The sequence below is a fragment of the Carlito syrichta genome, unplaced genomic scaffold (assembly GCF_000164805.1).
Source record: "Carlito syrichta isolate Samal-C Ts95f unplaced genomic scaffold, Tarsius_syrichta-2.0.1 Scaffold308955, whole genome shotgun sequence".
Lineage (NCBI taxonomy): Eukaryota > Metazoa > Chordata > Mammalia > Primates > Tarsiidae > Carlito > Carlito syrichta.
In genome coordinates this window covers 453,562-469,517 of record NW_007253051.1, presented here as the reverse complement: position 1 = coordinate 469,517, position 15,956 = coordinate 453,562, and the positions used below count along the sequence as shown (strand labels likewise).

At 45.1% G+C, this 15,956-nt stretch overlaps 1 protein-coding gene across 1 annotated transcript in view; it reads left to right on the top strand.

Moving 5' to 3' along the window:
- Positions 1–1,323: 1,323 nt before the first annotated feature.
- The window catches only part of ACAD9 (acyl-CoA dehydrogenase family member 9), a 37,887-nt gene continuing 23,254 nt past the window's right edge, over positions 1,324–15,956 (top strand). The window contains exons 1-4 of the mRNA XM_008066486.2: positions 1,324–1,478; positions 5,781–5,874; positions 14,063–14,164; positions 15,798–15,904. Of these exons, the coding sequence (XP_008064677.1) occupies positions 1,332–1,478; positions 5,781–5,874; positions 14,063–14,164; positions 15,798–15,904 (450 nt within the window). The 5' untranslated portion in view covers positions 1,324–1,331. The remainder of the gene's footprint in view (positions 1,479–5,780; positions 5,875–14,062; positions 14,165–15,797; positions 15,905–15,956) is intronic.

Sequence of the window (15,956 nt, the reverse complement as noted above, 5' to 3'; positions counted from 1 at the left end):
TGACCACTGATGAAGCACCTAGGTGACAGACTTTTAACAGTAGACAAGACAATATACATTACACACACAGCAAAAGATGCTTGCAAGTATTCTGCTATGAAGAAAGTTTTCTTATTTTTTTGAGTAGAGTCTCCCTCTGTCGTCCAGGCTGAAGCGGTGGCGCATCACAGCTCACCATAGCATCCACCTCCTGGGCCTCCAGATTATCTAGAACGACAAGAGCTAGCCACGACTCCAGGTTAATTCTTCTTCTTCTTCTTCTTTTTTTTTTTTTTTTTTTTTAGAAACGACATTTCGCTATATTGCCCGGGCTGGTCACAAGCTCCTGGGCTCAAGCAATCCTCCAGCCTCCGCCTCCCAAAACGAGCATTTTTTTCCCCTGATGTTGTGTTAGAAATTCAACCTTTTATTGGGTTGGGTCTTAGCACGTTGAGATGCGTAGGATTTCATACAGTTTTCAAGGAGTTCATGCAATAAAGGCAAGAAGCATGTTCCAGCACTGGTCAATGATACAAGCCTGTCTGGTCCCACCCCTTCTGGGTTACCCCTTAGCTTCGTTCTCTCCGCCCACCTTTTAATGTTGGTGTTTCCCAGAACATGCTGACTCAGGTTATCCAGAGCTCTCTCTGGCTGAAGAGCCCTTTTCTTTTCCTCTTCCAAAAAAAAAAAAGGTAACATACATGTGAGCTACAAGGCAAAAAAAAAATATGAATCTCAATGAATCCACCATACAGTTGAAACATGAGACGTCACCCATACTCTGAGGGCCCTGCAGATCCCCCCCAACACCGCGAACTCTCCCCATTCTCTTGATTTTCTCTAGTTTGACTACGTCCTCGCGGCCGCCTGTGGCAGGAAGGGGGCAAGCAGAGACCGCCGTCCCTCAGGTTTCTGTACACGTGGAAAGCTTCCCAGTCTGGCATTTACGAAAATAACAGCGGGCATACGAAAAACCGACCCCCCTTGCGGCGGCTACAACGGCCGGACCCGAGTCTTCGCGACGCCAGCGGCCCCGCCCCTCCGCACTTCCTGCGCGGAGCGTCTCTGCCCGCGCAAGCGCAGCGGGCCGGCGGGAAACACGCTAGTGGCGTCACCGCGCGGCGCGACCGAGGTGCACGTGACCAAGGTGCACGTGACCAAGTCTTGGGCGGTAGGCGGCCGCGGCGGTCCCCTCCTTCCGGCCTCCCCAGCCGCTGCTAGACAGACCGCGCAAGCGCAGTGGGCCCTCCTTGAAGTGGCTGGTGGTCACGTCATCCGGCAGCGCCTACTGTGCACGAGCTTCCCTGCGGCTCTAGGTAGAAGGAGACAGCGAGTTCGGTCGCGCGGGCATCATGAGCATCTGCGGGCTTCTGCGCCCGGTGGCAGGGGCGCGTGTCTGCCGGGCTCTGGAGGTCTTCACCGCGGGCCAGCGCCTGCTGCGCACCAGTCCGCCCAGAGGAGCTTTCGCCAAGGAGCTTTTCCTGGGCAAAATCGAGAAGGTAACACAAGCCCTGGGCTGGCCTTCTGTGTGGCTCCCGATTTACGCCAGCAGCTTGCACCTCTGGGGTCGAGCTTTGTCAGAATCCTCAGACCCGCCAGAGAGGCAGGCCCTGGGCGAGGCACGTTACACTCTGGAGTTCCACAGGGACATTCCCGAGGCAGAGGATCTGAAGAACGTGGTGTTGGCAGGTGTTGCTGCTAAATTTTTTCCGGAGAATCGGGGACACTCCAGGCTGGGTGGTCACGGAGCAGCCCTCGTCTCCACTGTTCTGGCGCCGAGGTGTGCGGGCCTCCTCTCAGGTCCTGACACTGTTCAGACCCTGCCGTTCCTCTGTCGCCTTCCAGCAGCCCGTGGGTTTCCTTCCGCAGCCGAGCCCTGGCGCGTGTCCCAGTTTGAGGTTCCTCAGATCTGACCCCAGCGTGCCTTCCACGGGTCACACGACGCAGCCAGTTGTAGCAGCTTGGTTATTAAGTACCACTCTCTTCTTAGAGTTGGAAGACTTGGACTTGACTTCAGCCCTGACTGACTTTGAGACTCAGTCTTTCAGCCTTAAAATGGAGCGAGTTACGTGCCTCCCTGAAAGATGTGTTGTCGAGCCCCAGGGAACAGGCCGTGGAGATTCTTGGTGAACTGTGCGGTACTGTGCAGCAGAGGGGCTAGTGCTGGCTTCAGCATATACTAGTCCTGTGACCTTGAGCTGATCGCTTCACCTCCCTGTGCCTCAGTGCATTCATCTACAAAATAGGAGTAAATACATAACTTGCTCTTTTCTAGAGGTACTCTGCTTTGATCCTGTATCACGGGAGCGGTTCCCTGACATCTCTTTGGAACATTCCTCTTAGGTTGTCAGGCTGACCCCGTTATAGCAGCGATATACAGAAGCTGAGATTCAGACTGAGTAGTTTGTCCTGCTAGGAAGTGCAGCGCTAGGTCTTCAAAGTGTGGGAAACCCATTTTCCCCTAACCTGGGGCTGTATGGTCCTCTGCCCTGGGACCTCCTGCCTTTTAGCTGCATGGTTGAAGAATGACACAAATTTTTCATTTGTTTCAGTCTTTAAATCTCAGGCAGTATCTACCCTGCCCTCACTCTCAGCTGTCAGCTTGACTTCCCATTTCGCTGAGAAAATCCATGATATCTTACACCACCAGTATCCTCTCCCCCCTGCATGTGTGTCCATGTTATCTATGTCCTGTTATTATGGATGAGCTGTCTGCTCCAGGCAAAATCGGTCTCATTAGACCCTAGGCCTTCTCACCTACTCAAGGGTAATTCTCTCTTTTCTCCCCTACATCAACTGTTCCATCTACTGGATTATAAACCTGTACCATTCAGGCTTTTGTCCCTAACGGTCATGAAAGTAGTGACTTCCATGTTGTCATATCTTGTGGTCTGTTCTCAGTCTTCATCCTGCTTGACCCATTGGTGCCATTTGACACATTTCATCCCTCCATCCTCATTGACACTTTCTTCTCTGGCTTGTGAAATACCATTTGCACCATTCCCTGCATGTTCTAAATTCTTCACTGGTTGAGCTAAATGTCATAACTAGTTTCTTCTTTACTGCTAAACAATAGCTGGTGTCTCCCACTGGCCCAATTGGAGCCCAATCCTGCTCCTATCAGCCTGCTTTATCATAGATGATGGTGACTCTGTTCCACTTCTTTAGAGCAAACACCAGAAGTTACCTTCCACTCCTCTTAGTCTCCTGTCCCACATCTAATCCCACAGCACATCCTATGTTTTCTGTCTTTGGAATCTGACCACTTTCAGGCCCTTGTACAGCCAAAACCTTGGATCAGGCAAATGTCATCTCTCACAGCTTTCCTGTTCCCACTTTGAGTAGAAATGTGGCAAATGATGCTGAGAATCTCAGAATGGGAAGAGAGACCTTAGAGATTTTCTAGGCCAGTGATTGTCACCCTGCCCTCAGTTGGATCCAAACTACTCATGGAGTGCCCCTGGGACTACTGCTAGGATGAGTGGGACAATGAGTGGGTGAGATCTGGATGACTCTTTTCCCTATCAGCAGCCTCAGTCAGAGCCACTTGGCTTCTATCTCTTTTACATATTTGGTTCCCACACTAGATTTATTTGAATAACAGGTTCCACTGCTTTAGAAAAATTGAAAACTTTTCATTGTTGCGGTTGAACTCCCCTCCCATGCCATGAGGCATTGGCCTGATTTGATAACAGAGAACCCTTTCTTTCCCTAGGATTCCTCTCCCCATAGCCATTTTCCTGAAGGCCAACAGGTTGCCAGGCTGTCTCTCTTTTCTCATCTGGCCTGCCCGCTGGTACCAGAATGGTCTCTGACAGCCCCATTGCACAAGGCCCAGGTGACAGTAAGCCTCTGTATTTAATGAAGGAAATGGGCTTTGATCTCAGAGGCTTCAGAGTGAAGGAATCTTCAGCTTGTTTTTTTCCACACCACCTTCCGAGCAGTTAGGGATGGATTCCTTTAGGTCAGCCGTCACTGTTGACTAGGAATCCATCTATAGACCTGTGGTCCTGGGCCCAGAGTGGAAAAAATATTTGTGAGTGTGTTGCTAGAGTAGGCGAATCAGGTGGCTGACTAGATGTACAAGGATGGTGGGAAGATTGAGGACTCCTCGGAAGACCTCTCTGGAGACACATGGTGAGAGGTGCCGTGAGGAGAGGCAGCTCCTGGGCCCACCTCTTGTGACCTGGGACATCACTGCTTAGCAGCCTTGAGTCCACATCCAAACCTCATGTCATGCTAGCAACTGAAGGAGTAGCTTGGAGCCCAGAAGGCCAGATGGGTACAGGACACAGTAGAATGATTTCAAGGGCAGCAGAGAATCCCGATAGTCAGAAACTTTGGCCACTCATTGAAACAGTCTGGAGGTCCAGGCGCAGTGACTCACACCTGTAATCTCAGCACTTTGGAAAGCTGAGGTGAGAGGATTGCTTGAGTCCAGGAGTTCAAGACCAGCCTAGGCAACTTAGTGAGACCTTGTCTCTACAAAAAATTTAAAAGAAAGTTAAGCCGAGCATGGTGGCTCGCACCTGTAATCCCAGCACTTTGGGGGGCCGAGGCGAGAGGATTACCTGAGCTCAGTGGTTCGAGACCAGCCTGAACGACATGGAGAGACCTTGTCTCTGCAATAAATAAATCAGCCAGGCATGGTGGCATATTCCTGTGGTTCCAGCTACTTGGAAAGCTGAGGCAGAAGGATCACCTGAGCCCAGCAAGTCGAGGCTGCAGTGGCTGTGAGCCTGCCACAGCACTCCAGCCTGGACAACAAAGTAAGACTCCAACTCAAAAAAAAGAGAGAAAGTTAGGTGTAATGGAGGACCTGCTGTCCCAGCTATTCGGGAGACTGAGGCAGAAGGACCATCTGAGCCCGGAAGGTAAAGGCTGCAGTGAGCCGTGATCATGCAGCTACATTCCAGCCTGGGCAACATGAGGCCCCAACTTAAAAAATAAATAAATAAATAAACAGACTGGAAGTTAAGTCATTTTCTAGGCCATGAGGTAGGGATATGCAAAACCAGCATTTCATACAAATTTATGTTCCAGGACAAATGACCTTTTTTGAGCCTCACAACCAGGCTCAAAAATTCTGAGATAAACAGGATTATTGTAAGGGAGAAACTGACATTGAAAAAAGCTGTGTGAGTTGCCCAAGTCACACAGCTGAGGAGTAGCTGAGCCCAGGTTGGACTCATGTTGATCTTGCTCCACAGCCAAACCTTTTTCAGTAACTCCACTGGACATCTATTCCAGATGTTGTTGGGTGGGAGGGACTGAGGTCAGACCTAGGGGTCAGCACAGTGCATTCTTGTCAATGCAGCATCTTTGAGCTCACACAGTCGTTGACACAGAATTTTCATTTCAGTCAGACACTTTCACATCCACTGTCTTCCATGATCCTCACAAAGACTTTAGTAAACGTTACCCATATGGTGGTTAAGAAAGTGGAAACTTGGAGAGCTGAAGGGATTTGATGAAGGCCACGAGTTAGTAAGCCTGCAATGAGGGGCCAGACCTCCAAAGCTTCTAAGTGTTAGTCTGGGGCTATTCGTTTCATGGGACTATCTTCATCACTTGTTACTAAGCAGGAAAGCTGATCAAAATCAGGAATTACCTGCTGGAGCTGAGGAGGAAGATGAATATAGGTGGTGGAGTCTACCCACAATTCCTGCATCTTAAGACCTTGTAAAGACCTGCTGGCCAGTGTGGAATAAAATACTTATTGTTTTCCCCTTTGAACTGATATTAACCACAAAGGGAGATTGCTAAAAATTAAGTTTTTGATAAATGCTTGTTATTTTCAGAAAGAGGTTTTCCCATTTCCAGAAGTTAGCCAAGATGAACTTAATGAAATGCATCAATTCGTGGGACCCGTGGAGAAGTTCTTCGCTGAAGAGGGTATGTGTGGTTTTCTTGATCACTGTCAATTTCCATTGCAGATTGGGGTGATATTTGCATTAGAAGTGGCATATATAGGGGAAGTTCTCTTGAGGATCATTAATGAGGAAGAAAAAGCTTCTACTCATATTTGGCTCTAGGGGTCATCCTAATCGCTGTCTAATTAAAAGACTTCAAGGTCAGTTCTCAGGGTATCTGTGGTGACGGACTACTTGTTAACATTTCCAAACTGCCACAAGTCAGCACTTCTATGAGAAACAATACAAACGAATAACTGAAAAATGAGATGGCAAAGCCAAGACCATACACCACACACACCACACAAGCCTGTGAAGCACATGCTGGTTGTTGCTGCAGCATACAACTGTTGAGTTTCACCTTCTGTATTCTTAGCTTATTGTGGACCAGCAATCCCCAGTCTGTAGGGTGGGGAGAGAACTCTAGACTGCAGGTCTCTCCCCTAGAGCAGTTGTCCAGTCCTCAGCCAGGAACTGGCAGTGATGGTGATGGAGAGTTTAGTGAACTGACAGCAACCTTTCCCTAATGCTAGGATCCTGAAGAGATTTTGTGTATGTGGGTTTTACCTATTATTCTTTGTCCTCTTAGGGATTAAAACTGAGGAGTTTCAAATATGTATACTGTGTTCATTTATGATTTCATTTAAAAATATTGATGAACCCATTACATGTTAACATAAACCATTTTTTTTTTCATTGGGTTTCATTCTGTCACCCAGGCTGGAGTGCAGTGGTATGATTGTGGCTCACCACAACCTCAACTTCCTGTGTTCAGGTGATCCTTCTGCCCCAGCTTCCCAAGTAGCTGGGACTACAGGTATGCACCACAAGGCTGGCTAATTTTTTTATTTTTTTGTAGACATGGGGTCTTGCTATATTGCCCAGACTGGTTCCAAACTCCTGGGCTTGAGGGATCCTCCCTCTTTGGCTTCCCAAAGTGCCGGGATTACAGGTATGAGCCATCATGCCCAGCTGATAAGCAATATCAAAAGTATTTGGAAAACAAAGAAAAGATGGAAAGGTTTTGCAAGTCCTTTCAATGTTTGGTTTATTAGAAGACATCTGGAGGCTGCGCATGGTGACTCACACCTGTAATCCCAGCACTTTGGGAGACTGAAGCAGGAGGATTGCTTGAGCCCAGGAGTTCGAGACCAGTCTAAGCAACATAGCGTGACACCAAGTCTACAAACAAAATAAAAAAATTAGTCGAATGCGGTGGTGTTCACCTGTTTCCAGCTGCTCGAGAAGCTGATCCAGGGGGGTCGCTTGAGTTCAGGAGTTGGAGGCTTCAGTGAGCTGTGATCATGCCACTGCACTCCAGCCTGGGTGACAGAGTGAGACCCTGACTCAAAACAAAAACAGCTGAATTCACCTATCTGTGCATGTAGCCTTTGAAAAGTCTACTGTACAGTATAGTGTTTTTTTTTTAACTACCTGATTTTTTATAATATTCACAGGTATATTTAAAGCAAGAAAAACACATTTCCAGGATATAGGTCTCTGTCAGCAATGACTGTCACCTCCATGTTTGCAGAGATGTAAAAATACAACAAGTAAAAATATTGCTAACCAAACCTCTTCCTCACCAGAACAAAATTCTCATAGTGGAATAAATAGCAAATGCTGGAATGAACTATGTGTTGATTCAGCTGCCATGATGTGAGTTCAAGAGGGAATGGAATTCAAGGGCAAAGCGATGAAAAGAACAGACAGATACACCTATGAGAGGGGTGCCCCCAAAAAACTGGAATTATCTTTTGGAGGGTGGGTCCCTTGTAGTACAGGCTTCCCCTACTAGGTAAGTGTTCTAGGAACCCATGGGCATCAGCATACCAGTTAGTGTTATTGCGTTTGACTTCAGAGATTATTTGTTGGAGTTTGTTTCATCACATTTGCCCATATCATGATGGGCGATTTACAAGCTTACCTACTCACACTGTGCTGAGTGTTCAGCAGTTTTTGACCAAAAGCGGCATGATCCTCATGCCCCACCCTCCATACTCACCCAGTCTTGCCCCAAGTGACTTTGTGTTTCCCTGATGAAAAAAGTCCTCAAAGGAAAACGTGTTGCCAGTGTTGAAGAGGTGAAACCAAAAAATGGCAGAAGCACTATGAGACATTAAAACTGACGAGTTCAAAAAGTGTGAAGTGGTGGGAAAAGCATTTCCATAGGTGTATTGCATGAAACAGAGTGCTGTTAGGTACTCTCGAAGGTAACTGAAGTTTAAATATATAAGAATAAATACACAATTTTTTAATAAATAAATTTTGGGTTTTGGGGGGTCTCCCTCGTGTTTTATGTACATTCAGAGAGGAGAATCACTGTGGGCAAGGGGCTTTCTGTATCACAACTACAGGTAGCAAGTGGTGCCACTGAAATGGAGAAGCAATGAATCAGGTAGAGACGTGGAGAAAATAATCACAACTGGCCTCTATGAAAACCAACCAGAAGCCGGGCTCAATGGCTCAGCCTGTAATCCCATGCCTTGGGAGGCTGAGGTGAGTGGATTGCCTGAGCCCATAGGTTCGAGACCTGCCCGGGCAACTTGGTGAGACCTCATCTCTACAATAAGTCAAAAATTAGCCGGGTGTGGTAGTGCGCACCTGTAGTTCCAGCTACTTGGAAGGCTGAGGCGGCAGGATCGCCGGTGCCCGGCAGGTCGAGGCTGCGGTGGCCGGGAGCAGCCACTGCACTCCAGTCTGGATGACAGAGTGAGACTCCAGCTCAAAAAAAAACAAAAACAAACAAAAAAAGAAAACCAACCAGGATGGACAGTCCTTCCTCAAAAGTATTACTAACATGTTAACAGCCGAGGAAAAAAGCAAAGTCTTGGTGGAAATATAAGCTGCCTGTTATACTGTTTTCAATGACTTATGTGCCAGCCCAAGACTAAGTTCTGAGTACTTGATCAAGATTTATTCATGTAATCACCATAAAGATGAAATTCTGGGGAGGTAGGATGGGGCCATACTTCATCAAACCAAGTGAAGTGGGGACCAAAATGAGTCCCAAACTTCACTTGTACAATGACCAATTATATACCTAACCCTGAAATGTACCCCACATCCTTTTTATTTTCTTTTTTTTTTTTCTTCAAAGTTTTAAAACAAAGTTTATTAGAGAAAGAAGGGAGAAAAGAAAGAGAGACATACCAGAGCTGGTATGGGCAAAAAACGCCATCTGCATCTTTAAAATTTAAAAAACAAAGATGAAATTCTAGGGAGCATTGTGCATGAGACTATATGTATTGGATTCTGAGCCAAAACACTATGCAGTGCCCCACTCTACAGTCTTGAGAGAATTAGGATTTCGTAACAAATAACATATTATTATTATTAAAATAATTTTTACCCTGTGGACCCCCTAGAAGCAGTTTAGGCCTCCAGGACCTCTGAGAAGTGCTGCTATGTGCCATCAACTGGATGTTGCTAGTTTTAAACGTTGCTTAGTTTATATACACGTCAGTTGTTATTTAGAAATATTTGTTATTTTTTTCTAGTGGTTATCTTCTACTTGGCTCTTTTTTTAGTTCAATAGTCTCTTGTTCTGTTATTGAAACTTTCATCATGTGGTTTGTCAAGTTTTTTTCTTTTTCAAGCTTATTGAGGTATAATTGATTTACAGTAAATGCACACCATCCTGTGCTGCACAACTACATTCCAGTGCATGACAGACCACATATATCATGGTGGACCCAGAAGATCATCGTACCACATTTTTACTATAACTTTTCTGTGTTTAAAGATATGAATCCTTACCATTGTGTTAGAACCATCTTCACCATTCAGTGCGGTCACATGCTGTGCAAATGTGTACCTAGGAGCAACACACTCAACATGCAGCCTAGGTGTGTAGTAGAAACACCATCTAGGTTAGTGTAAGTGCACTCTGATGTTCACACAAGGATAGAATTGCCTAACAATGCATTTCTCAGATCCTTAAGCCACATATGACTATTTCAAGTGTATGCTTGAGGAGCCATCAACACAACAGAGATAATAAGCACATTCATTACGCCTACAGTTTTCCTCATGCCTATTTCATTCCCTCCCTGTCCCTAGACAACTGCAGATCTGCTTTCTCTCACCATAGGTTAGATTTTTATTTCCTGGAATTGTATTTATATAGAACCATACATTATGTTTTGATCTACTTCTTTCCATGTGATTTTGAGTTTCTACATGCTGTATGTATCAGTAATTCTTCCTCTTCATTGCTGAGTAGTGTTTTTTTGTATGGATATACCAAGATTTGTTGATCCATACAACTATTCATTGACATGGTATGTATCCAGTTATAGCTATCACAAAGAACATCTTGTGTGAGTCTTTGGCAGGCATACGCTTGCATCTCTCTTGAGTGACATCTAGGAATGGAATGTCTACATCATATGTCAGGTGTTTGACTAACACTGTAAGAAACTGCTGTCTTCCACAGTGGATACTTTGCATTCCCACCACAGTGTGTGAAAGTTCCAGTTGCTTTACATTTTCACCAACACTTGGTATGGTCAGGCTTTTTAATATATCTCCTCAGCTGGGCACAGTGGCTCAAGCCTGTAATCCCAGCACTTTGGGAGGCTGAGGTGAGAGGATTAACTGAGTCCACGGGTTCAAGAACAGCCTGGGCAACTTGGCAAGTCCTCATCTCTACAATAAATAAAAAAATTAGCCAGGCGTGGTCGCACGCTACTGTAGTTCTGGCTACATGGAAGGCTGAGGTGGAAGGATCGCCTAAGCTCAGGCAGTTCTTCTGCTTCTTACATGCTTATTTGGCTTGTATGTCTTGGTGGGTGAAGTATCGTTCAAATATTTTACCCATTATTTAAAAATTGGGTTGTCTTCTGACTGACTTGTAAGAAGTCTTGTATTTAACATCCAAGTCTTTTGTCTGATACATATTTGTAAAAATTTTCTTCCGACCAGGCTTGGTGGCTCAGCCTATAATCTCAGCACTTTAGGAGGCCAAGGCGAGTGGATTGCCTGAGCCCATGGATTGGAAACCAGCCCAGGCAACTTGGTGAGCCCTCGTTTCTACAATAAATCAAAAATAGGCTGGGCATGGTAGCACATGTCTGTAGTTCCAGATACTTGGAAGACTGAGGCAGAAGGCTCACCACAGCCCATCAGTTCGACACTGGAGTGGCCATGAGTGTGCGTCTGCCTGGGCGATGGAGTAAGGCTCCAACTAAAAAAAAAAGAAATTTTTTTTTCTTCCACTCCGTAGTTTCCTCTTTCCTTTTCTTTGGTATCTTTTAAATAGTGAAAATTTTAATGTTGATTAAGTGCAACTTTTTTCTTTTGTAGTTTGTGCTTTTTGTATTGTGGGTGGAAAATTTGGCGGGCATGGTGGCTTAGCCAGTAATCCTAGCACTTTGGGAGGCCGAGGCAAGAAGATTGCCTGAGCCTGAGGGTTTGAGACCAGCCTGGGCAACTTGGTGAGACCTTATCTCTACAATAAATCACAAAAATTAGCCAGGCGTGGTGGCATGCGTCTGTTGTTCCAGCTACTTGGAAGGCTGAGGCGGAATGATTGCCTGAGCCCAGCAAGTTGAGGCTGCAGTGGCCATGAACAGCACACCACTGCACTCCAGCCTGGGCAACAGAGTGAGACTCCAACTCAAAAAAAAAATCTATCAGACCCAAGGCCACGATTTTCATTTATATTTTCTTTTAGAAGGTTTATAGTTTTGTTTTGGTTTTTGAATTGGAGTATCAATCTATTGCCCACGCTAGAGTGCAGTGGCACACTCATGGCCACCCACATTGACCTGCTGGGGCCCAACGATCCTTCCACCTCAGCATTCAAGTAGCCAGAACCACAGGCGTGCGCTACCACTCCCGGCTAATTTTTTTGATTTATTGTAGAGATGAGGTCTCATGAAGTTGCCCAGGCTGTTCTCGAACCCGTGGGCTCAGGCAATCCCCTCACCTCGGCCTCCCAAAGTGCTGGGATTATAGACTTGAACCACCATGCTATAGTTTTAACTGTTAGGTTTAGGTCTGTGTTTCATTCCAAGTTAATTTGGGGTATGGGGGAGGTAAAGATTGTGGATGGTTATTCTTGCATCTTGTTATCCAATAATTCTGGCAACATTTATATCCTTTCCTATTGAAAAGGATACTACACCTTTGTCAAAAATCATTTGGCCATTTATGTGTGGGTCTATTTCTGAATTATCTATTCTGTTACACTGATCTATTTGTCTATCTTTATATAAATATTACGTTGTCTCATTCACTGAGCCTTTGGTAAGGGTGAGAATCAGAGAATGAGTGTTCTCCACTTTGTCCTTTTCCAAAACTGTTTTGACTCCTGTGGGTCGTTTGCATTTCCTTATCAATTTTAGAAGCAGCTTTTCAGTGTCTACAAAAAGGCCTGCACCTTTTTTGTTGTTGTTCATTTATTTTTCAGAGCAAATTTTAAAATAAGAAAAAATGATTTTATGGCTACCTATCTTGTTACTGATTCTAGGGGTCTTCATTCTCAAGTAGATTCAGAATTCCTTTTGGCCTCATTGCTTTTCTGTGAGAAGGACTCTCACATTTCATGATGTGCAGTTCTGCAGGGGGTGAACGTTCTCATCTTTTGTATGTCTGGAAACGTCTGTTTCATTAGAAAATATTTCTGTCTTGACAGTATTTTCCTTTCAGGCCAATGATGGTGTTCCTCCTCTCCTGGCTTCATGTTGCTTCTGATGAGATGTCTGCTATCATTTGATCTTCCTTCCTTTGTACATAGTGTTTCTTTCATCTCTGGTTGCTTTTAAGTGGTTTTTGGGAAATTGATTATCATCTGTGTTGACGTCATTTTTTACATTTCGTTTGCTTGGAGTTCTTTGAGCTTCTTGGCTCTGTGTGTTTATACTGTTTATCAAATTTAGATAAACAGTGTACACCCGTACAATAGAATATCGAACAATAGGGAAAAGAAATACCTGCTGCCAGGCATGGTGGCTCATGCCTGTAATCCTAGCACTTTGGGTGGCAGAGGCAAGAGGATTGCCTGAGCCCAGGGGTTTGAAACCAGCCTGGACAACTTGGCAAGACCTCGTCTCTACAATAAATCAAAATATTCACTGGACATGGGGATGCTTGCCTATAGTTCCAGCTACTTGGAAGGCTGAGGCAGAAGAATTGCCTGAGCCCAGCATGTCAAGGCTGCAGTGGCCGTGAGCGTACCACTGCCCTCCATCCTGGGCTCAGGTGACAGACTGAGACTCCAACTAAAAAAAAAAAGAAAGAAGTATCTGCTACATGAATCCATTTACATAAAACTCAAAAATGCAAACTAATCTGTAAGTAAAAAGATTTGTGATTGACTGGCAATGAAGGTGGATGGAAGAATTGATCACAGTCCTTCCTAATTGTGACATTTTTACAGGCAAACACGTCAGAATTCAACAGTTTCTCTAAAGTTGTCTAAACTCAACAATCATAAAAGGATACAAAATGAGGACTTTGGACTGCATTTGGGTAATCCATGGGTCTCTTTAGTGAATCGTGTACAAAATTCCTCAGCATTGGTTATGGCACTTATTTCACAATTTATAATTCCGATGAAGTTTATTACTTAACAATTCAGGAGTACACTTTAATTAACTTGATGCATAAAAAAGTATATAATTACAGACCTAATGCTATTGATTGATTGTCCAGTTTTGCTCTAATGAATGTTGAATGAATGAATGAGTTAGTAAATGACTAAATGACTCAGAATTTGTAGACTGTGCAACATAGCCTCTGACAGCAAGGTGAGTCTTGGCCAGATACTACCTAGAGGTGTCTATCTGGCTAAACATCTTGAGTGCAGTTCTGAGAGTTTCATGTTTATTCTCTGAAATTACTGACCAAAAGCATAATGAAGTTTAGTATGCCTACAGAAAAATGTACATCTCATCAATGTATAATTTGCTGCTGTTTTACACACTGAAAGCACTCATATGACTAGCATCCAGACCCAGGGATCACAACACTACCTAGCTCTGGTAGCTTTTGAAAACACAATTCTTCCTGGGCTAATTACATAAAATTAAACACGTGCTTAGTGACTATGGCTACACAATTTCTAGTTACTTTGTGACTTTGGATAATTTGCAAAAACTGTTCTGTTTACTTTTATTTGTATAAATATAGCTTATATTTGTTTACATGCTATTTCCTCTTGGCAGTGGACTCTCAAAAAATTGACCAGGAGGGGAAAATCTCAGATGAAACTCTAGAGAAACTGAAGAGCCTAGGGCTTTTTGGGATGCAGATTCCAGAAGAATATGGTAAGTCAAGGAAACACCTCCCGGCTGGTTTAGCTCTTAAGAAAGCACTCCTTAAAAGGTTTCTGGGCCAGGCATGGTGGCTCAAGCTTGTAATCCCAGCACTTTGGGAGGCCGAGATGAGGGGATTGCCTGAGCCCACAGGTTGGAGAACAGCCTGGGCAACTTCACGAGACCTCATCTCTACAATAAGTCAAAAAACTAGCCAGGCATGGTAGCACATGTCTGTAGTCCCGGCTACTTGGAAGGCTGAGATGAAAGGATTGCCTGAGCCCAGCAGACTGACACTGGGGTGGCCGTGAGCGTGCCATTACACTCCAGCCTGGGCGACAGAGTGAGACTCCGACTCAGGAAAAAAAAAGTTTCTGTTCAGGCAGGTTGGCTTTTAAATGCCTTACATTTAAGATCTAGTTGTCACCCCACTGCAATAAAGGATAACATTCGTCATGGGCTAGATAGTGAGTGAGTGTGGACCAACTGAGGGACTTGTAGGGAGAAGAGCTGTGGAGTCCTGCTCTTTTCATCCCGGGACCAAGGAATAAGGCGTATCGTGTGGCTGGCTGTGGGGTGCAAGACACGTCAAGGTGGGAGATGTGACCTCTGTCCTTTGGACTGTCTCTATCATTCTTTGAGCATTGTAGTGATGTATTTAGCCCCCAAGTGAAAGACCTTACCCTTTTCCCCAGGTTCCCAGTGTTTTTCTCCTTATTAGAGTTGGCCAGTCACTATAGCTCGTCTCCTTTTCACCCATTCTCAAGTTGATCACCTAAATTCTGTAGAGATTAAAGGGACTAGCAAGGGGTGTGGGGGGCAGGGGGAATAGAAAATGTGTCAAAGGAATAGGTCACACACAAACACTCATGTGTGCAATTTACTTTTACTCTCAGGTCCTTTTGACATAAGGCCAGGCCAGGCCAGGCATGGTTGCTCATGTCTGTAATCCCAGCACTTTGGGAAGCCAAGGCAGGAGGTTGCTTGAGCTCACGAGTTTGAAACCTGCCCAGGCAACATAGTGAGACCTCCTCTTTACAAAAATAAAAAAAGTGGCCAGGTATGGTAGCATGTGCCTGTAGTCCCAGCTACTCAGGAAGCTGAGGCGGAAGGATTGCCTGACCCCAGGAGGTGGAAGCTACAGTGAGCTGTGATTGTACTGCTGTACTCTAGCCTGAGTGACAGAGTGAGACCCCAACTTAAAAAAACACACACATTAATAATAATTATACAAGCCAGGGATTCTGCTTAACATCCTACAGTGCACAGGTCGGATCCCCATGACAGAGAACAGCCTATTCCAAAATATTACAGTGCCAAGGCGGAGAAACGCCATCCTATTGTCTTCTGGGTACTGGGCAATGAGACACTCTGCATTTAAAGATTTACATCTGTGATGGAAGGTCCCTGCAACACACTAAGGGATTCAGTGTATATATAGATAACTGTATACTTATATGTTTACATATTTTAAAAAGTCTGAAAGGATATACAGAGAGAGGTTCTTTCTGAGTGATAAGACTGTGGGCTATTTTTTTTTAATGGTGATCTGGCATTGTTTTATATCTGAAAACACCCAGTAAGCCATTTGCCTCAGTGTGGGAATCTGGGGTAGGGCTGTGCTTAATTGGTCTGTCTCTCCTAGGTGGCTTGGGCTTCTCCAACACCATGTATGCACGGCTAGGGGAGATCATCAGCCTGGACGGGTCCATCGCAGTGACTCTGGCAGCACACCAGGCTATTGGCCTCAAGGTCAAGTGTCTGGGGTTTCTATTCGGGGCTTTCTGGAGGTCTTCTGCAATCA